The sequence below is a fragment of the Centroberyx affinis genome, unplaced genomic scaffold (genome assembly GCF_046629955.1).
Source record: "Centroberyx affinis isolate AG114_WGS23_722 - 3 ecotype Tasmania unplaced genomic scaffold, CSIRO-AGI_Caff_v1 ptg004734l_1, whole genome shotgun sequence".
Classification (NCBI taxonomy): domain Eukaryota; kingdom Metazoa; phylum Chordata; class Actinopteri; order Beryciformes; family Berycidae; genus Centroberyx; species Centroberyx affinis.
The window spans coordinates 299675-322361 of NW_027282291.1; the positions used below are offsets into that span (position 1 = coordinate 299675).

The window sequence follows — 22687 nt, forward strand, 5'->3', positions numbered from 1 at the left end:
CTAAGCCCAGTGCCAGCCTTAAATGTCCAGCTGCTGAAGTTTTAGTGGGCAAATGCCAGCCTTTGTGCCAGCTGAGCTCAGCTTGAGCCAAGTTCGTGCTGCTCTGGCAAAAGCTAATATGCTAGCATCGGTGAGGACAAAAACATTTAGCTAGGCTACCTGGCTAATCTGCCATTGGAGTTCTCTTGCATCTGTGCTGTCCAAATACCTTAGTCAGCAATGTCTTGGCCCTGTTCTGCTCCATTCTGCTCTGTTCCACTTTGCTCTGTTTGATTCCGATCTGCTCGGTTCTGCTCTGCTCTGTTCCATTCTGTTCCGCTCCATTCTGTTCCATTCCATTCTGTTCTGTTCTGTTCCGTTCTGTTCCATTCTGTTCTGTTCCATTCTGTTCTGTTCCATTCTGTTCTGTTCTGTTTCATTCCGTTCGATTCTGTTCTGTTCTGTCGGACAAGTGAAAAATGGCAGAGGAAACCTTGGGGTGTGTATGTCCTGCTTTCTGTCAAAGAGGGTATCAAAATGTTGATCAATAACTGCTACATGGCCCTTGGCATAATGACTGAACTAATAATCATATCGCTTCACTTTCTGTAATCATGCCCACTTTACTGAATGACTGTAGTTATTTCTGGCAGTGGACAGTGGACTGTAGCTATCGGCAGAGAGAGAGTGACAGGTTATTGTGATGACAGGCCTACATCCATACAGCATGTATTTCTGCTTCTGACTCACTTGCAGTTCTGTAGCAGCATGCACCCATCCACTGATGATATGTGAAGCGACAGCATGTTCTGTGCCAGCCTGTGTGCTGGCAGCGCAATGTACAGTATGCAGTTGCTGTCTTATGCAATAGCAGCATGCATCCTACAGTTCCTATCTATCGGCTTATTCAGAGCTATGCTGGCAGTTTTCTCTGTGCACTCTCTCAGTCTGCAGACCCAGCACACTCCGCTGTCATAGGCTCAGGCTGAAAGTGGAGGAATGTGCTGTCAGAGCCTTACAGCTTTAGTGACGCACTCTCTTTTTCATCAGCACTGGCGTCACTTGAACAGGGGCATCGCAATAAGAATGTATCAGCCAATAATGGAAAACGGGCATCCCTGCTTCAATAACTTTACAGCACAAATGCCTTCTGAGGATGCATGACATTACCTCAATGAAGGGTAAAATCCATGAATGTTTATGAGCCACATTGTCCATTCAATGTTTTATACTCAGTCTGTTATAGGAGAGCAATTATGGATCCCAGCAAATTATCCATGCAGAGAGATCAAACCTCCTGGATGGTAATGGCATAGACAGGGAGATTAACAAGCATTTAGTTGTAAAGAAAGACATGCACATTTCAAATCCCATACATATCTTTCATGATCTGGAATTATAGCAATGGGATTGTGATTAGAGCGCTATTGTACCTTTCCGTGCACTAGCCAGGTTAGCAGCTGTGACAGAAAAGCTCTATTTTCTGTCAGTGAGTCTAGCTGTGCGCAGGTGAATGGGTAGACCAGGCACCTCTTACCTGCACTCTGACAAAGGAGCAGGCACTGCTAGCTGGGTACTGAACAACGGGGCTGGGCAGCAATACTGGTGCAAAGTATCTACAGACCTATGACACAAGGAGAAACACACAGTCAAAACCCCTCAGACAACTCAGGGGCTGTGGATTCAGCTAATGTCTACAGTACCATTACAGTGCAATGATTTGTAACAAAATATAGAACGGTTGAAACTGCTGATTCTGCACCAAATGCCAGTATTTTGTTTTTCTGGTATGTGGACATATTTCTCCCTGGAGTGTAGTTCGGCTGTACATTCCTCTGCACCAGTAAACTGTATGACAACCAATTACCAAAATGCCCTGTCAAATGGTCTAACAAATCACAGCGCAGTGACAGACCAGAGTTGATTATTTTTTTTGAAATACATGAGGTGCCTTGCATGCAGAGTGTGCACTTTCAAGGCAACAAATGACATACAACTTTGTTCTACTGTACTGAAACACGCCTATCACACATATCAAGTATTATTTTAGAGTATTCAACCCATGGCTACCTCTGTATTCCGCTTCAGGGCAAAGTAGTAAAGTGTAGGATCCTCTATTGCCAATGAGCCACTTGGCTAAGCCTCGGACAGCCTGTTCCTCACCTTCCAGTGTTATGGGTGCTGCATTAGAATTCCAGAGGGACTGTGGCCTGCCAGCAATGATGAAATGACATTTACAACAGAACAGACTCATCCTGCTCCAGCTCCTCATTAAAAGTGTATTGGCCAGACGCTCCAAGCCTCGGTCTTCTTGAGAGGCAGTCAAGCCAACACATTAGTGTCAATCTGCTGTGCATGTCCTGCGTCCCTAAACAACAACAGTGTGCATTTCACAAAGATCGATTCGCGCCGCACTTCCTCTTCTGCCCTGAACTCTGACCCTCGGCCTGGTCATGTGACTGTCTATCTGGTCAAAGTGGTTCTGCTGCTTGGACTAAGGCTGCAAGGAAACAGGGAAGGCAGGGGAATGTTATCAAATGTGTGGGGCATGGGCAAACCGTGACAACCACAGACAGATGGAGATGCTCCACTGCTTATTATGCAACAACAGCGGGAAACGCGGATTCATCGAGTGGTGCTAATATATTTATGGGTTTTACACGAAAGGAACTTGAGAGTCTGAGGAATACATTTGCTACACTTAATCTATGTAGCACACATGGACACAGAGGTAGGGCCTTTAGGCCAGTGAGTGGCAGGAGCAGATTGCCTGTGAAGGACTCAGCAGAGGCCTGTGAAGGTCTCAGCATAACCATTAAGCTGAATGATCCCCCTGTATGGTATTAGATCATGACACGACAGGCTAATGTAATGCATCGGCTGGTAAGCACATGTCTGGAAAATGCAAGTGTTCATGTACATTGGTTTCACCCTCTGATTCAAAGGGACCACAGGATCAACCTTGGTGCACACTACACACTAAAACAAAAAGCAAAATAAAGTTAAATTAATCTCTGTGGAGGAATAAGCCTCTGAACAGCAGAGTGCTTATTCAGCTAAATAGGTGATGTGAACTGAGGATAGATGGTGCACACAGAATCTGCTTTTGATCCATTGTATGGTCTCCTCATATGATAAGGACACCTTTGTCATGTAATCTCTGCACAGTCTGCATACGATCGCAAATTTTGGTGCACACACACTGACACTAAACCAAAAATAGAAATTGAAACACAATCCCAAGTCAGTAAAAAAAACAACAACAACAACCAATAATTTATATTGATCTAACTTTGGTCGGCTTTTATCCCAAAAGAAATGACACATGGTTTTCTAAAAAGGCACTGAAGTAGAGATGCAAGCATTCCAAACAGAAACTATAGGACTCAAACAACACCATCCCAAAAATAACAGCCCAGACCCAGCCGCATTTTCCACACACACATACACACACACACACACACACACACATACACGCATAGACACTTTACAAATAACACACACATGCATTATACTAATCACACACGCACACACTCACACAACACAGCGGGGAGGAACTCATGTGCCCAATGGGAGCTGTCACACCATCATCCAGAAATGACTCATTTTTCCCAGCCATCACAGGCTCTAAAAACACAACTCACATGACTCTGCTGTGATATCAGTCATAACGGGAGGCTCTTGAATACAAAACAATATTTTATGTTTCATCAATTTGTCACAAAGCACGTGGTATTAATTCTGCCTGGTGAAATTTGAGCATAAACACATTCACACAAACAAATGCATCTTCCACCCAGCCAGCCTCCCACAGGAGAGAGAGGTTGTTTACTAAGAGCAGGGGCAGAGTCAGAGAACATGAGAGGACAGAGCAAGGTCTGGGTGCCATAGGTGACTCAGCAAACTGGAGAGGCAGACACTGCGTTATCAAACTACACCCACCCGATTTCCATCTCCATCAATGAGAGCTACACCAGTGCCGCCCAGGCGGGCGAGCCCATCTGCCAGCCCAGCAGCGTTCACGCCGAACCCGCTACTCACATGTCGTAGAGCCGGTAACCCATGGCGGAGCCTGGTCTGTTGGAGTGGGAGCCGGGGTCTCGTGTTCGCCGGGGGTCCGTGCTGCTCACCACGGCGCGCCACACGCTTGGTTTGTCCATCCTGTATGCTGGTCAATGGAACTCGACGGTGGGACGGCGTGCGCACACAGGCTCACTCACATTCACTCTCCCTCTCCCTCCCGGTCACAAACACAGGCAGCCAGAGAGAGCAGGGCGCGTGATGTAACAAGGAGCGCCCAAGCGGCAGGCGGGGGTGTGTGTCGTAGAGCCCAGGAGCTGGAGGGGCTGCCTGTTTACCACTGATGAGACGCCTCTGTTTAAAGCCTGCTGAGTGATGGGTGGTTCTGTGTCGCTGCCAGAGCCAGAGGAGGCTGGCCGCTCCACCGACTAAAGCAGAGGACACAACCTGCAGGAGGGCAGCTGGGAGATTTTACTCCTTCTCATAAACACAGAGAAGAATCAGTATACGCCTCTCTCCACCCTCTTATCTGCTCTCAATAGTACAGTCCTCAGCAAGGCCACATGATTGGCTCCTTGGTCTCCATAGAAACAGGAGGATGTGTCAGAGGTAGGGCTCATTATCATGCTATTTCTCTCCCCCTCTCTCTCTCTCTATCTCTCTCTCTCTCAATCTCTATCTCTCTCTCTTCCTTTCTCTCTTTCTCTCCCTCTGTTTCTCTCTCTCCCTCTATCCCCATTTCTCTCCTTCTCGCGTACACCCCCCATCCTACCCCTCCATCTTTCTCTCTTGTGGAATCAATGCCTTTCTCTGTAGTGCCTTTCAAAACGGATGAGGCTTTCCGGTCTAATGAGGGACTGTGCAAGAAGCTCATCAGGTAAAGGCTCTTAATAAGGAGGATGGAGAGTGGACAGATGCTGCGAGGCTCTGGTTAACCATGACTGGAGAAAAACCCACACAGAAATAGGAGAGGGCGAGATAACGGAAGCAAATGAAAACTCCATAATGAGTGGGAAGACAGGTACTTTGGTAAAACGAGTGTCGGGAAAGGAGTCTTTTACAAGATGGACAAGTTTTGTTCTACACAACGGTTTACACACTGCGAGGGTGTTAAATAAAAACTATGTGGCTTGCACAGCCATTGCATCATGTAGGACTGATGTAGAAACCATATAAGAAGTGTGAATTATTAAACAGAAATAAAGCAACATCAATAAAGATTCCACCTTGATTCTGGGGGAAAGGAAGTGTTCATCTGCAGGTGGCAAATCACGGCGAATCAGAGACATCAAAGTGAACACAAAGTGTAAACGGTGTGCACTGCGGCTTGTCTTCTCAGCCTGTCCTGCCGACAGATTCCGCTGGAGAGCTGAAGAGCCTCTATAAGGAAATGGATGTTACTGTTGTTGACATCCATGACCTGGCAACGGCATCCCAAGCAGGAAGGTAGGCAGGCAAGTGTCTATGGAGATCGGCTCTCATCAGGCCTGTATACATCCAGAGCTGAGGGAGCCCATCAGAGGCTGTGAGCAGCACAACCTGGACTGCCTCCACACCCCCACCCCCCTCCCACCAGACAGAAACCCTGGGCTGACGGCTCACAATCTCCAGGGGAGGATGCGTTTCATCCTGGGCAGACTCTATGGCACAAAGCACTGTCAACATAGTGAAAGTTAAAGCCAAGGTGACTAGGACTGTGAGACTTTTGTCTTGTGTGTAATGAACTGGTGCAGTGGTGGACTGTATATGTGCGTCATCTGATTGCAATCATGTGCTGTTCCCTCAAGCTCTGACGTGCGTGTCTTTGTGCGCGCACTCATGTGTGTTTATGCCTGTGTGTGTGTGCTGGCGCCTGTGTGTGCTTGTATAGTGAAAACCCTGTAGCATAATTTTAAACTCATCAATCCTGCGTAGGACTTTAAAATCATCCACCTAGAGCACAGAGACAGGTGGGAAACTCAGTTGATCAGCTCCATCATCATCTGGTTCTTTCTGTGTTCCAGTGAAGACCAAGCACACTTACTACCAAAGCTGCAGTTGAACAACTAGGTTGATAATTTGGTAAATGCTTAGAGTAGACCAGTATTTGTATGCTCCTTCTAAGCAGCACTGTTCTCCCCAGCAGTGTGGGAGTAGGGAGTGGGGAGTGGGGAGTGGGGGGGTGGGGGCTCTGAGTGGGTCCAGGGTGAGATCCATTTCGTTCCCCACTGAGAGTGTTTCAGCAAGCCCACGGCAGAGTGTTAGTAGTCAGGGCACACGCAAAGACTGAGGAGCAGAGTGGTGAGCAAGACGCTCTGTCAAATTGACAAATATCCTCACATTCACGGCTTCGGCAATGTGTGCATTTTCAATACACAAACGCAGGCCTTGATACCTCACATGCATACACGCCCACACCCACACCCACACCCACACACATGCACACATACAGAACAAAGAGAAGAACACACAAAAACAAGCGCGCTAAAATAAAATGAACTTTTAAGATGTCATTTGGTTTTGTGCCATGCACACATCAGTGCATGTTGTTGTGGCCTTTCACATGTCCAACTGCACACCCTGGCCTTCTTGTGCCAACCTCCCAACACTCTCCTCTGTCACCATATGGCCCCTCTTCATCCAGCTGGCCCTGCTGTATGATGCTGGTCATTAGCCCATAGGAGCAGGATTCTGTGCAGGGTAGTGTGCAGAAGGCTTGCCAGCCCAGCCACACACACACACACACGCGCACGCACACACACACAAAACACAGAAACACGCACAGATACGCGCACACAAAGAAACACACAGGAACACACACTCCAGAAGCACTGTTGGCTTTAACTGTCACAGGAAGTGCATACTGATGAGCTCCAGCCTAATTACCTCATGCCTGCCCCCTTGAAGGAGAAGCCAACTGCAGAGCTTTCTTAGTGAGCACACAATCTCCAAGTGTCAGGAAATCAGTCTGATAGTGGAGCTGGAGAGGCAGCAGAATGCCAATAGTCACTGGGGGGCTGCTGGGGGGAGGAGGGGAGCTATCTTCATTTGTGTCTTAAACAGCTGAAAAACATCAGAAGGGCAGAGCTGGAGCTGGTTGAGAAGCATTCAAGCTGTTTTGCTAAAGGCTAATATCCCAGTTTACGTGCTAGAAATTTGTGATCTCAAAGAAGGTAAAAAAAAAAAAAGAAACGAGATCAAGAGACAGAGTCAAGACTTGCTCAACCTGAATTAAAAATGACAATTCCAAATTATAATTCTACATAGACTTCAAAATTTCATGACACGGCCTGTTTCTAGCTGAATCGTCTGTCAGTCTTGGGTGAGTTGTCCCTGGCTGATATGAAGTTAGATACCAGGGAAACACAACAGCTGCGGGCCACAAAACAGACTAGAGCTTCTCAAAACTGATGCAGCACTTTATTCCCTTCAACACTCTCTCTTTTTCTCGTCTTCCTTGGGTGGCTAGATTCCTCAGATCTTACAAAGGGTTTGGCGATAGACTTATATTCCAACTGCATTGTTTTGTGTCCTTCTGTACAATATGTGGGAAGTACTGTTGGATCTGTCTGTGCCTGTCTAGAGAGAGAGAGAGAGAGAGAGAGAGAGAGAGAGAGAGAGAGAGAGAGAGAGAGAGAGAGAGAGAGAGAGAGAGAGAGAGAGACAGAGATAGAGAGAGACAGAGATAGAGATAGAGATAGAGATAGAGATAGGGATAGGAAACAGAGAACCAACATTCACCACAGCACTAAGAGTTAAGAACCACAAGATGGCAGTGCATCACCTCTTCAACATTAATGATGAACGATCAATACCATTGTGAAGAGTGGGAAAACATTTCCCTCAGGAGGGTTAAGGTTAGGCCACATGTAACAGTCCTATTGAGGTAAAGCACATGTGGAATGCTTCCAAATACAGATAACAATAGTCAGACAAACACATGCAGATTCAACAATTTAGCTTTTAGGCAAAAAAAAAAAATGAAGATGGAATTGTTCCATTGACACTGGCCTGCACTAAATTCCAGGAAAAGAGCTAAACTGGGAGATTGTTTATAAGACACTGCTAATAACTCAACAAGGCAGCTAAAATTCTCAAATGTGCAAATGAATAGGTGCTCAATATGTGCTCAATACAACATAAAGGGTCAAATCAACAAGGCTAACAATTGACCTGCGTCACCTACAGTCAGTCACTTCAGCCTTGTTAAGACACATCATGTCCTGTATTCAACAACCTGCTCTGGCTAAAAATAAATAAATACGCCTATTGTTCCACAAAAACATTTTTCTAACCACTCCAATTAGTGTCAACAGCAGAAAAAATGAAAGTCCCCTGGGATAGTGACCTCTCCACTCTATTCAGGAAGTGAGAGGTGCAGGTTTGATTTTTCTTCCTGCTGTTTTTGCTCATAACAACACAGCCAAGCTTCTCTGTACTGTACTCTCTGGCAGAGGGCATAGTGCTGTGTAAAGGCTCCTTCTGCCATTGACTTGGCTTCCAGCCTAAGGGCATCAGAGACAGAAGAGAGGCAGGCTTCTCATGCCAGGCCAGACAAAGAACTGTCTCTCTGCCCCTAACTGTGAAGTACAGTCAAAGCTATTCCACGACCCCGCAGGCCGCTGCTGTGTTGAAGTTGAAGTTGGTTATACTGATATTCGGTTCTTGACATCTTATAGAGAGGTAGAAGAATTAGGAATTCCCAGTACATCGCAGTGAAACTCAAGACTATGGCCAATAGGGCAATTTAGTATTAAATATTCCATCAATATGCATAATCACATATACATGGACATGGTTTGAAAAGCTACAAGTCCAGGTACTGCCGCCTCTTCATGTCTTGCTTGTGTTTATTATGGTTTATGATGAAAAAGAAGATCTTCCACGCATGCAATCTAATCCCTCTGTTATAAGCTGCACTTTCTGCCGCTCACTCGCTAGGGCATTCACCCCCCAGACAAATACATCATACACCCAGCAGCAGCATCTCGCTAATATCTCATCACACATACACAGACAAATCCCACTTCTCGAGCAGTAAAGCCTTCAAAGCAGCTGTGAACAAGCTATCATGCTCTCCAGTCTTATTTCCTGGGGAGAAGTGTGCTACTCGATGCTCCTAACCTCATCCCTCCCTCCGCTCCATCTGAGCTGCGATACCGAGCTATGGAATTGCAAATGCCTGCTATCAGACCGGGAGATATATCTGAAGCGCTCGGAGGCCCTTTTTGCCTGACATTACTGTGGCATGGAACTGATGAAACGATAAGCTGTGTGTGAGTCGTACAATATCACTAATCTCCCACTATATCAAATTCACCAGGATACCTAGGGATTGGTAATACAGTGAAAAAAAAAGAAAAGGATGACATGTTACAACATGTTTTCATAGGGCTTGTGGTTCATGGGGTGAGCGAGTATCACCTGAAGCCTTTCGAAGATCAGATTGATGTCACACATGATCTCATCTTAGAATATAACACCTGCGCACTGTCACCAGACATCTGGGTATCTTTTCATTATTGCTGAAGGGATGCATCTACTATTTTGCGCTTGGACAGCCTTGCTTAAAAAAGGTAAAGTCCTGTCTCTCTGAAGAAAAGCACTAAAAATAAAGTTCTTTTTTCCTATGATCAAGCTGCTTTTTCATGCATAGAGATGGCAGATTTCAAAAGCTTTTCTTATTCCATCTGCTGAAAAAAAATAAATAAAAGAAAGTAATATTTCAGGATTGGACATGCATGCGCCATGTCTTTAGCGAGGCTGCTATCCATGACCATAGATAATGTCATGGCCAATAACTGCGAGGGCTTGCTAGCTGATACTTGGCTGTGATTTAAGGTCTTAAGGTTGCAGCTGCTAGACCCGCTAGGAAGTGTGCTCAGTGTAATGTTTATGGTGTGTCAGAGAACATCTTGCTTATTATGACAAATTACCCAGTCAAGGTAATCTCATGCTTCTACACTGACTCACACTTCTTGCCTCTCAGTTACACTGTGAAGAAGGTCAACACAGCCACACACTGAACAGAGAATTATCTAAAGTAAACAAATAGCTGGGTAAGTTCTTCACAAGTGGCTGCACTGGCAGACCCTGAACAATGTCACATCAAAACTTAAAGTAGCTTTTCAACGTAGATACTATACACTGAGTATATTTATTTTTACTTTACACAGCCAATGTTTATTCAGGTTGATGCTCACCTCTCAATGACCCTTAATCCTGAAGCAGAGTGACAGAGGGCCAAAGCACCACTCTGTCTTCTATATCTTCCTGTGTTTTGCATTTTTAGCTATGTTGAGCAAAACACTCTGAATTATTGTACAGATACAAACGTTGCTCACTGATAAAATAGTGATTGTCAAAAAGAAAAAGAAGTTTAATAGTTGTTCCAGTATCTGTAAAGATGCATTTTGCAGTTGCTGGAATTTAACTGAATATCAAATGAGCAGCATTACAGTTTTATACAGGAGCTATTTACAGGGGAGGCGGTCTTTAAATAGCACTGAGAATCAAAATATATGAAACATAGCCAGTACCCTCACAGCTGAACGTTGGCCAACCGGTATTCTGTTGTGTTGTGATCCATCAAAACTGTTTATGTGTGGTGAGGCTGCCTGAATGCAAAACAATGAAAGCACACATGGTGCAGCCACACATGCAAACACACATTCACACGTTTCTCCCCATTTCTCTCCTGGCCAAAAGGGATAAACAGCTGAAACAGGCTGAAGTGAAAGGGACACGGCACAAAAAGCCTCACATTCTCCCCTGTTACTTTCCTATAGAGAGAGAGTTAATGCAACTTATCATAAGCCACATGGTCCTATTCATTCCAGATTCAGAACTGTGTGTTCCAGTGATCCTGCTTCATAGCGCAGCATGGAGCCTGTAATTAACTCATACAGAATGTGATGACGAAACAGAAGCCCGAAACATCAAAGAGCGCCAAGAGCTTTCCCAAGAGTTCAAACACATTATGGAAGTGGGCCCTCTGTTTCATAGGCCTATTAAATCATTGTGCTGTTGTGATTTCCCATCTGGTGAAATCAAAACTTTACAATACTGACAGTAGTAAATAAAAAAGGGCCAATAAAGAGAAAATGCATACAACTGGCAGCATTTTATGTGATTGAAAGGCACTTTCATTACTGCTTTTTTAAACCTACAATAACTCTTCCACACAACAACTGCTCCTTCGTTCACCAAAGACTGTTCACCACCACATGCAATAAATGTTTACTGTGTTCTCAAGCCCTTTCCAAATGACCTTAGATATTATCTGGGCCTGAGAGAGGCGAAACGCTGCAGTGAATTACACACAGCAACAGACAAGCAAACCAGCGTGGTACTTGATCCTACATGTGGGGACGTTTTTCCATTTCTTCAGGATGCATCTGTATGAGAAATGGTACATACTACATTTTTTGTCACACATCCACCATATGCAGCCCCGCAGCTAGACCACAGTCTCATATGCTGCCTTCCTGCCTCCATCAGCAAATAACACACTGGCCGGTTGCAGTGGGCAGGCTGGGGGGCTGAGATGGTGGGAAGGAAGGCCATTCCCAGGAATCAATAGGCTCCACAGTGTTATTACTACAGGGCCTGGAGATAATCACTGATTCTGAAAGCCATTCACCATAATGAAGATCATAAAGACTCTGAATTATTAATACGTGAAATGGAGCTCCTGATTCAGACCTGTTCCTGTACTCAGATGCCAAATCAGGACCCAGAACTGAATTACAGGGGGGAGTGCAACGTAACCAGCTTTACGGCCGTTTTACAATACCATGGGAGTATTAAGAGAGGGATGTAAAAGTCTGCAGAGAGATTTACACTTCACCATGACCCTCCAGCCTTACCCTCAACTCTGTCCAGCCCCAACCTTATATATCTACTAATCAACTCGGATGTGTTTCCTTAATCGGAGAGAGAGGGGGAGAGAGAGAGAGAGAGAGAGAGTTGCAGATGGTTTGTGATTGAGTGGAGAGGGGTTGCAAATAGGAGAAAGTAAGGAGAAAGAAAGGAAATGTCTGGAGAAAGAGAATCAAAAGAGAGGCGTGAAGTGAGAAAAAGGAGAGGGAGAGAATTTGGGGTATTTAAGTGTATTCATTCAGTCTTGAGCCGGGCTTGATGTGTGCAGAGAGGTCTTAACTCTGGACAGGACTGAACTAGAAGGCAGCTGCAGGCAATAAATACAGCAGCTAGCGCACAGGCAATATACTCTGCCCCACAAGTCCAATCAGTTAAAACATGCTTTCTCTCCACATGCTTAATAGTACCGATAGAGGAAGCTGTTTTTCTCCACTGATGAGGTTATCTATATTCCTACGTCAGACTAGTACACATAATAATAGGGTGCTTATGTACCATTTCCTTTCAAGTTTGACTGCAGCCGGATGCCTTCAGATAAATTCAGATTCCTTCCCCCAGTAAATCGTATAGAGCAATTATCCCATCTCACAATAAGCTGCAATCCTGCGTCCCCATTGGCCCGGCTGGCTGCTCCACTTTCACTTTCCCAACCAGACATAAACACACTTCCTTCTTTCACCTCTCGCTGCTACAGAGCACGCTCCAGTCATGTGAGGGGAATACACGTGGTAGAGCAGTAGTAACAGTTGAAACGAAACAGAGACAACGAGTATAGAGTAGAGTCATGACTGTCACAAACTGGAAATATTCCTCACAACAGGGAAGCGTCCTTTTGTGGGCTCTTTAACCGCAGAATGGGCAGAGGATTAAAGCGGATTGGCAGCAGATATAGGTGGGAGAGATCATGGCAGACACTGCAGATGCGAGGGACACTTAATGGTGACAGATGAAAGAGGAAAAAAGCAGAGTGGAACATAAAAGGTGGACAAGAGTGTTCAAGAGAGAGAAGTGCGGGGATAAGTGTGGGCACAGACGGGGAACAGAATAAAACACAAGCAGTAGGGAGTGGGAGAGAGCGTGAGGGGATTGACTTGGTGCGATGTTGAGGTCAGCACAGCAACTCTGACCATCCATCAAACATTGAAGACCGTCTCCTCCCATTGCCAATGCGTTGAGTCAAGACCTTCTTTTAATTCAAGGACTGCAGAGTGCAATCGAAGACTTAATGAGCTTTTGTGCTGGGAGTAAATCTTATGTACAAGCAGCCACTCACACGGCCAGTGACTCTGAATCGTTGATGAGATCTGAGCCTAAATAAGTGTGAGCTTCAGTTTGCCTGGAGAAAATAACAGTTGTAGTTTTCCTGCCATTACATTAGACGGCATACAATGATTTTGTCATGAAGGCAATTTTTAACCACAATAGCAATTAATCCAATCCATTAAGGTCTTTTTCTGTGATTATTGTAACCCAGAATGCTTGATTTTGTTGTGGTGCAAACTTGGAAGGCAATTTCTCCTGTTGTTTTCCTCCTGCTGTGGTTATTACATTTGCATTAAAGGTATGCAAAGTGCCAAAATTTAAGCGTCAAAGGGATAATGTTGTGATGGCTTGATTAATGACAAGTGTTTTTGTTATATTCTTTGCAATACTGCAAGAAAGTCTGCTAAAAACACTTGTCACTAATCAAGTCATTGCAATGTTGTCCCTTTGACATTTTGACAAATGTTGCCACTTTGCATACCTTTAATGCAAATAAACACTCAACAGGACAAATTGCCTTCCAAGTTTGCACCACAATAAAATCAAGCATTTTTTGTAATCACAGAAAAAGACCTTCATGTTCCATCGTCTTCCTTAACGATTTAAGTTGTTTTCTCCAGTCAATGTGCAGGCAAATCAGTCCAATAATAATAAAAAAGACATTTCTCTGCCATTGGTAGTATTATGCGCAACACCTGTGCCAGATTAGGGGTTATGACATGCAACATGAAAACTATGATCTATATGCTAAGGTGCCATGTGATAAGATCTTTGGTGGAAAAATCAGACACACATCCTCAAATAAAGAGATTTTGAACACAAATGCTTTATTACACCTGTTCTCAGGTTTCTTTGTGAATCCAAAGAATGATGATTTAATATGAGTGTCATATTTTGATAGCTCTAGGAGTCTAGTATGTGTCCTTAATGGCAACTTTTGTCTATACAGGTATCTTTCCCTTGTGTGTTCATATACATACAGTATATAAAGATACATACAGTACATATACTTATATTGGCTATTGCTCCCTGATTGTATATCTTTTTTCTACCTCGTATCTTATCGAGGGCTTGGAACCAAAGGGGCGTAAGTGCGATTTTGGTCGAATATGAGTATTATATATCATTTGAAAGGTCTCAGTGAGATCTTTTCAGTGCCAAAAGGACACAACTGAAATCATGACCCATAAGTTTTAATTAAACAAAAACTGAAAGCCGTAACAGTAAAAGTAGGGTTTTGCTTGATGTCAAAAGGGCGTCACTGCACTTACGCCCTTTTCACACCTAGCAAAACCCCACTTTTGACACTGAACAAGCATTGTGGGTAGAGGACTCTAACAGCACTTAGGTCAGCTCAAAATGCATGCTGATGTAAGTAATGCTAGCATGGCAGCATGATCACATTTTTAGTATCCTATTCATATCCTAATTAATATTCTAGATCAATATTAAATGAGTGTAAATATGTTAATATTCCCATTAAAAACTTAGACCTATAGATTCAAAATGTTATTTTATAATGTTAGGAGTGTGAACTGGTCAAGATGAGCTCTGGTAGTAAGACTGCTGGTAGCTGAAGTTCTCCCTCAGTGTTATGAGGAGTTTTACAGGTCTTTGAATGTGTCCCAGGACACATCAATAAGTGATGCGTCCTGAGACACATACAAAACTGTATTATACTAGCAAAAGAAAAAAAAGTAGTAGTTTAGAATCAAAAGTAGTTTCTTATGTCTATAGAGGTTTATTAAAAAGGTTTATTGAAAGTTTTTAACAGAAAAAATGTATCAATCAATTTGATATGTTCCATGTAGCCTACAATTTTAAAGGCCTTGGTGAAAGTTGCTGAGCATTACTTCAAGATAAAGATATTCATTCTGATCTTGTTTTATATTTCAGTGTTGATTGAAGTGTAATTGCTAGATTTGTATTAAAATGAATGTGTTTTACAATTGTTTACTTACATACACCCATATTCTGCATGGCTGTATTGGGACAATGTTTGTGCCAAAAAGGCGTATTTCACTCTTTTGCCATTTTTAAAAAAGTTAACAAATATAATTAAACTTAAACTGTAGCAGTATTGTTTTTATAGTAATGCTCAATCTGATAACACAAAAAGTTAAAATATTGTGCTTAGTATGTGGTAACGGCAGCTGATCCAAGTTTGATCAAAATGTGTTAAGGTTCTCCTGTAAAATCTACTATAACGCACTTACGCCCCTTTGGCTCCAAGCCCTCGTTATGTAGTATGCCAACTACACTTCTATATTGGTTTGTCAGGTAGCACAGGTCACATAACTCTCCACTAAATCCCATTTCTTCTCTTACTCTAATATTCTCTTACCTTGAAAAATACCTTCCTTTCCAACTCTCTCCTTAGCTTTTATTTTTTTTCTCTTTTTCTCTCTTTTTTCACTTTTTTTCCTAGGACTTCTCTCTTACACGATCATTCTAGGCCAGGTCACAGTAATATTGTCGGGGCACTGTGGTTCTGACCATTACACTCATTATTAATGGTTGCCTGTAATGGTGATTGCAAAAGTAGAATGAGCTTCAATTCTTTGGCCATCACTGAAAGTTGCTCTGGATAAGAGCGTCAGATAAAAACCTAAAACATAAATGGAAAATGTTGTACATACTATTTGCCATGATGTGTCCTTTCTATGAACTGACCCACTGCATAGATTTGTTTACCTGCTCTGATGAAGGTTGGCTGGACTGACAGCTCGGCCACTAAATGAAAAGTGCATTTGTTAGTGTGCAGAAAACTCTTCTTCTACACCTGACAGAGTTTACCTCTGGCACCCTGGCTAGGAAAATTGCTGTGTGGGGGGGTGGATCTTCTAGATCAGTGATTCTCAACCTTTTTCATATCAAGGACCCTAATTTAGTCCACATTTGGGCCACAGACCCCCATTTGATGAGATTTTGTCTCTCGGAGCCAAATCTGAGAATATATTTATTGTTAGATATGATTTTCTCCAGAATTCCATGACTATCTGTATTGTAGGTAGACAGATAACAGTGAAACTATGATCAAGGGGGGCGGCTGTGGCTCAGGAGGTAGATCAGCAGAAATTAACACTCATAATTTGATAATCACTTGAGGACTAAATTAATAGTGCAGCCATCTAAAGCAAATCAGCAATGTCAAAATGATCACTTACTTGACGGGGGCATGTTCACGTGTAGCGTTATCATTGGGTAATTAGGGGCTGATTATTATTATAGTGTGCCTGTGAGATGAGTGAGCGTAAACAAAAACAAACAATGCTGCCGGGCTCCTCCAGTCCGCATGTCGAAGTGTCCTTGGGCAAGATACTGAACCCCAAATAAGATGGTTGTGCCAGCACCCTGCGTGGTAGCTTGCCGCCATCGGTGTATGAATGTGTGTGTGTGAATGGGTGAATGTAGGAATTGTTGTAAAGCACTTTGAGTAGTCGGTACACTAGAAAAGCGCTATATAAATGCAGTCCATTTACCATTTACCATCAAAGCAGTCATTCTTCTACATTCTCTAATTGTGTTAACTTCTTGTAAATGAAATAATGCTGAAGTTTAACAATTCATCAATTTGCTGGGGACCCCCTGGAACCTCCTCAAGGACCCCTGGTGGTCCCCGGACCCCACGTTGAGAACCATTGTTCTAGATTACAGGAAGCAAACCTTGCAATCGCAAATCCTGGAGGGACAAACTATCTATTGTGCTCCAAATATTATGATGAGCAGGCTACTACACTGTTCTTTGTGGTAGTGTAGTGAACATCATTAATTTTGGAAAGGGGACATGAGCGTGCTGTTGTACCTCCAAGGTAATTTAGGCTGCTTCTGTTGTTCATCTTAGCAGCCATAGTTGCAGGATCATCATAACCAGTGGACCAACAAATATACACATATACACATACAGCCATGGAAATAAAGTTATAGCATCTAAGCTATTACTTGTGTAGCACTAAAGCTGGGCAAATGTCATTTCTGCTTACATGTGATTGCTCTGTAATGTCATTGTGAGATGGAGAGAGAGAAAGAGAGCTACAGAGAGAGAGGCAGAAAGAAAGTTATAGAGTAATGTGAGGGGAGGGCAAACAAGGAAACAGAGATAAAGGAAAAAATTACAGTAAAAGTAACAATTTAAATCAATCCCTGGGGTATGTTTCTGCTATTACAGTCTAGCAGCTGCTTGCCTTGACTGTGATTGGCTGTCCCAGGAGATTGCTTCAGCTCTGGTTACAAGCACCTTGAGAGAGCCAGTCTTCGTGAACAATGCTGCTTCACCATTGACCGCTTTACCTATCACTGTGACTTCAAGGCCAAAGTTGCCCCATTAATTCCAAATACCTCATCTTCCAAAGTCTGCAGTAATTACTGAAACTTTTAAACAATGACGGCATCCAGGGGATACTTGCCTGAAAATAGCAAAAATAATTTAAGGCTTAAAATGATATGGCTGCAATAACTAAATGTAAGACACATTGGTTTCCTGGTGAATAATGCTAAAACTACAACTACTACCTGTAATTATAATATATGTATATAGTGTTCTCTCCAAACCTCAAAACATGGCGAGGAAAGGCAAGTTCCCATATACTGCAAGCGTGTTCACACTTGGTCTGTAAAATTTTCTTGCTTACTCAAAACGTTGCAGCTAAAACAAGTGGAATGATTCAGCATACTGCAGAAGATGACACAGCAGCTCACAAATGGCATATTAATATTCCCCTTCCTCGTTGCCCCTCTAATGCCACAGAAAGAGACACAGGCAGGGAGATCAATCACTCACTGGTCTCACACAGGCCTGCCATGTCAGAGAATTATTACCCAAGAGTGTTTCACATCTCTTTTCTGATACCATGTAAAAAAAACACAGGGCGTCCTGGTGGCGCGCCATGGAACCGCGACATCCTGGATTCAAATCTGGCCCGGGACCTTTGTCATCCCCATGTCATGTCATCCCCCTCCCTTCCTGTTTCTCTACACTTTCAACTGCCTACTAAAGGCAAAAAAAGCAGTGGCCAAATCCTTGTTTTCTTTCTGTCTGAGTGATACACTAGATGAGGAGCCAATATGTAACATCGGGAACCAACTGTCACTGCCAGTTGCCACAGAACAGTATTATTAACCATATCCTACAAAACAGCAGCAAAACTCTGATTTGTTCGCCAAAGCAAAGGGAAAGATCAGCAGAAATTAACACCCATAATTTGATAATCACTTGAGGACTAAATTAATAGCGCAGCCAGCTAATGCAAATCAGCAATGTCAAAATGATCACTTACTTGACGGGGGCATGTTCACGTGTAGCGTTATCATTGGGTAATTAGGGGCTGATTATTATTATAGTGTGCCTGTGAGATGAGTGAGCGTAAACAAAAACAAACAATGCTGCCGAGCTGGAGAGGAAAGCAATCAACCTCCGATCAGACACATCATCTTGTTTGCTGTCATGATCCATTTAACCTATTAGCTCTCAGCTGTGCTTCAGAATTAGTCACTGCATTACGATCACATGGAGACAAGTGGAGAACACAAATAAGTGAGGTATTAATCAACAAGTAATAACATTCCTCCTTTCTGTAACGTTACCCAAGTCTAAAACCACAGATGTCCTTACTCATCAGAAACTTCTAAACACAGCTCTTTAAAAATAGAAAATGTTCCCAGTATGCATTGGGATTTATTTTTGGGCTGCAGATGAGCCGACTGTGGGCTACGGAGTAGGAGCTCATTGCTATTTGATGATGAAACACACAGCACTAGGAGGCGTCTTTGAAACTCATCAGCCTTTTGAAGCCCCCTACACTAAGTCTGTCCCACTGGTGTGGACTGCGCACTCTCATCTCGCCCATCTCTCCTCGTTTGCCGAGAGTCTCTCCCCGGCTTCAAGCTCAGCACAGGCTAATGGGTGAGTGGCAGTGAAGGATTATACACACAAGCATCATATTTCATTAGTGCCGAGCCTAATGAGCTCCTCGTACAGTACGTTTGGTCTGTGGAGTGTGTTGTGAGCGTCAGGAAAGCAGCATTGCAGAACTGAAAGTGCTGTGTCATAAAAAAACCTGATGATTGGCGAACAGCTGCAGAGGCTTAGACCTTGGGACAGAGCGAAGTTTGCAATTGTCAAGCTGTCATGCCCGATATATCTACCTCAGACAAGGTTAATTGCCAGGCCGTAGATGTGAGCAGTGATGTCTTTTAGACGTTAACAAGGCAAGAGCAAGACAAGAAACATATTGTTCTGCCACGGTACTGTAAATCCTGTGGCCACTAAGCATTCAGCACATCATCACATAAACAATAACATCTTACTGTACCCAAAAGAAGCTGACTTCCACTTGCGGCAGGGGTAGACTCTTCTGCAGCCAGCAGACACCAGGCTTCCAGGGTTCTCTGTGACTTCGATAGGTAGAGAGGCATGTCTCCTATAGAGAAGGACAAACCATATTTCAGCACAACACACTTCCCACACTGCTGACAAGGAAGGGCAGACATAATGTTTAATGTGTGCTTTGGGGAAAGCAGCAAAGGAACCTTTCAATGTGATATGAGTACTCTGCATTAAAATCATCCATCTTCTCTTGGAACTTTCCTATTGGGGGTTTGTGACTTTCATGACTTTACAATTGCGTACTTCATTTTTCACAGCAGAGGCCTACTATACAGTATGGCACTGCATTATACTTCTGTCATACCATCTGAAGCCCTATTTAAATGGCTAATCTTTTCTGGATGAAACTCATTGCTTTCATTTTTCAATATGTTGAGAATACTGTAGCCAGCCAGATATGAAATTTTAACCAAGAAATGTTCTAACCATCTCATTTATGACAGCACAGTCTTTAAAGGGACAAGTGTATCAAAGAGATCATCTACAAGTTCATGATTTCTACATTAGGCTATAATAATGCATAACAAATGTGATTTAACACTGTCCTCATCACTTTGTAGAGTGCATGTAGAGTGCAGCAAAGCTGTCATCATTCATCTAGTTCACTGTAACAGTTCAACATTATAATCTAAAATTTCATCACAACAATTAAATAGTATTGCTGCTTTATGGAAAGCATTGCATTCATCTTGATCTTTTCTCATTTTTATGAGCCCTGTGATCCCTTTCTCATGAAAAAGGAGAAGACATTTCACAATGAAAAAAGATGCCATAGAGAAAAGATCTTGCTATTATGAGAAAATCTGGTGAGATTACTTTTTCAAGATTAATGCAACAAGCTTCCATGAAGTAGCAATATTTTAGCACTCTACAAGATCCAGTCAACTTTCAATACAAAAAGAAGTAAAAACAAAAAAATTAAAAAGATTTTGTGCATGTTCCCAAAATTTTACTGGAGTACCCTGTTTAGCTCCTAGAGAGGCATCTCTATAAAGTACTGTATCTCTCAGCATGGCATTTTGTAAAAACAGTTTATGAAATGTGAACATGTTATAATCCAGCCCCGAACCAGGACAAGGAGAAAAACTAGGAACTCAAAAGACAAGAATAAGGTTGTTGAATATGGAGACATGGAGCAGGTTCCTTTGTGGTGTCTGTGTGGTTGCATAGTTTGTGTGTCGTGTACTGCAGTTAAAGCAGTTTTGTCTTCCACTGATCCTCTCTTTCACTGTTGCAGGATACCATTTCCGCAGAGACATGTCTCTTTCATCCATTGTCTGGGAAGGTTTTCTGTGAGCCACCTTTGGCCTGGGTGGCTCAGACAGACAGGACCCATTTCTCCAACTGTCAACTTTGTTGTCAGACACCAACAATTTTTCCATCTCTCAGGGTCTGAGGTCTTCATCAAAAACTGAAATCTGCCTCAGAACTTGTCCCCTATAACTGTATTTGTAGATGTCAATTTTATATCGCAATACTCTGCATGTATGTTGAAGGAATAATTTCTAATTGGATTAACATTTGGCCAGTAGCCAATGCTGGCAAGATTCAATTAAAACCATATACCAAATAGCAATCCATACGACTAGATTTCACCCTCCAACAGCCATGAGTTCTGAAAGGGCATTTGAAGCACACAAAATTAAAAGATCCCTCATTCTTTACCACAGTTTGTGCCCCGCTTGAAAACACCTTCATATAAAGTCCTTGTGCATGGAAAATCACAGTCCTGCACCGAGAGCCTGACTAATATCAATGGCTAATTGTATCACGGCTGGTGCCATTTGCTGCTGTTTCGGCATAATGAATTATTAATTTCAAAAATGCTAATGTCCCTGCTCTGGCTGAGTTGGGAGCTGTGAACCTGGAATTAGTCTAAATTCTCCTCCTGTCTTCCATTAGTTACTCTGGTAGTGATGCAGTCAAACAGCGAGACACTGTTTCGGACCTGGCAGTGCAGTGAGTGATACATGCAGACCCACAGTTCATAAAAATGCCACTTCTTTTCCACCACAGAGAGCCATAAGAATGTTCAATGACTTTAAAACCATGTCATCTATTCTCACTGCTTTCTCTCAGCACCATACACTGTACACAAGAAGCTGTGTTGTTAAATTCCTGGGGAGGGGAGCGCTGTTATCAGAACAATGCCCGATGAGGAATTGAAATCCGGTTTGGTCACGTGGGCAGTCGAAAGGGAACACTCAAGGACAAAGACAGCAGGCTCACCGTCCTAGCCATCAAAGCTGAGCATCTCTCTCCATAGCAATGGGAGCTGGCGCTGGAGAGGAGAGGAGACGATAGGCTTGCGCACTCCCAGCGGAGAGCGCCGGGTGAGGGTGAGAGACGGCGCTAGATTGGTCCTGAAACACCGCACTGCAAGCTCCCCTCCCTGCAGACAGGCATGATGAGTCCAGCTGCCCTGACACGCACTGTCACTGTAGCGGGGGGACGAGCGAGCTCTTTTTAGGTTAGATTTCAAGTGAATTAAGTACAGTTCAGTCTCCACATAGTAACCTTGCCATAGAAATATCCTGCCTGCAGATAAAATGCAGCTCCACAGCTAAACCTGCATTACTATTCCACCCTAACTGATGGCTCAATTTGCCAGAGAGCAGTCTCCTGCAAAAATACAGCTACTGCTTCCACATCAAATTGTATGTTAATTCCTTCCTTCTGCATCTTATTGTGTTTTGTAAATGATGCCACAGTGCTTTTGCATTGAACAGAACAACAAGTTGGCCCGAATTTGTGTTTAAATTGATTGCTTTCCTTAGTGCCGTTTGTTTTTAGACACGCTTTGAGGGAGGGTTTGACCTCCACAACAACATCCCCAGCCAAGCTTTGTACTTTCTTATCGCTATAGTAATGGGGAGGTTTTATAATCCCTGTCTCTCTGTTTCCCCAACTCCCTGTTGAGAATTAGAGAGAAATAAAAGCCACAGATCCTGCCAAGCCTCTCCAGAATACCTCCAGCCAGCCACTGCTGCAGCTCTGTGACTGACAACCCACTCTGGCCTTGCCTTTTCCTCACACCGTCAGACCAAACATGTTCAATAAAGAAGACAGAATGCGCACAGCTCACATGGATATAACATCCCAAACAATATGAAATTTCAATTAGCCTCTCCGTTCTCAGACGATCCACACAAAACAACTCCCATCCATCACAATATACAA

The 22687-nt window shown here is 43.4% G+C and overlaps 1 protein-coding gene across 6 annotated transcripts in view; it reads right to left on the minus strand.

Annotated features, from left to right (window-relative positions):
• The window catches only part of iqsec1a (IQ motif and Sec7 domain ArfGEF 1a), an 89016-nt gene that overhangs the window by 48003 nt on the left and 18326 nt on the right, over positions 1-22687 (minus strand). For 3 of the 6 annotated variants that reach the window (XM_071544917.1, XM_071544916.1, XM_071544921.1), the window contains one exon: positions 19434-19541. In XM_071544917.1, the coding sequence (XP_071401018.1) occupies positions 19434-19541 (108 nt within the window). Of the gene's footprint in view, positions 1-1516; positions 1604-4757; positions 4804-11827; positions 11842-16707; positions 16721-17419; positions 17425-19428; positions 19542-21371; positions 21383-22687 lie in introns of all 6 variants that reach the window. The other 3 variants (XM_071544919.1, XM_071544918.1, XM_071544923.1) reach the window with 3 other exon arrangements.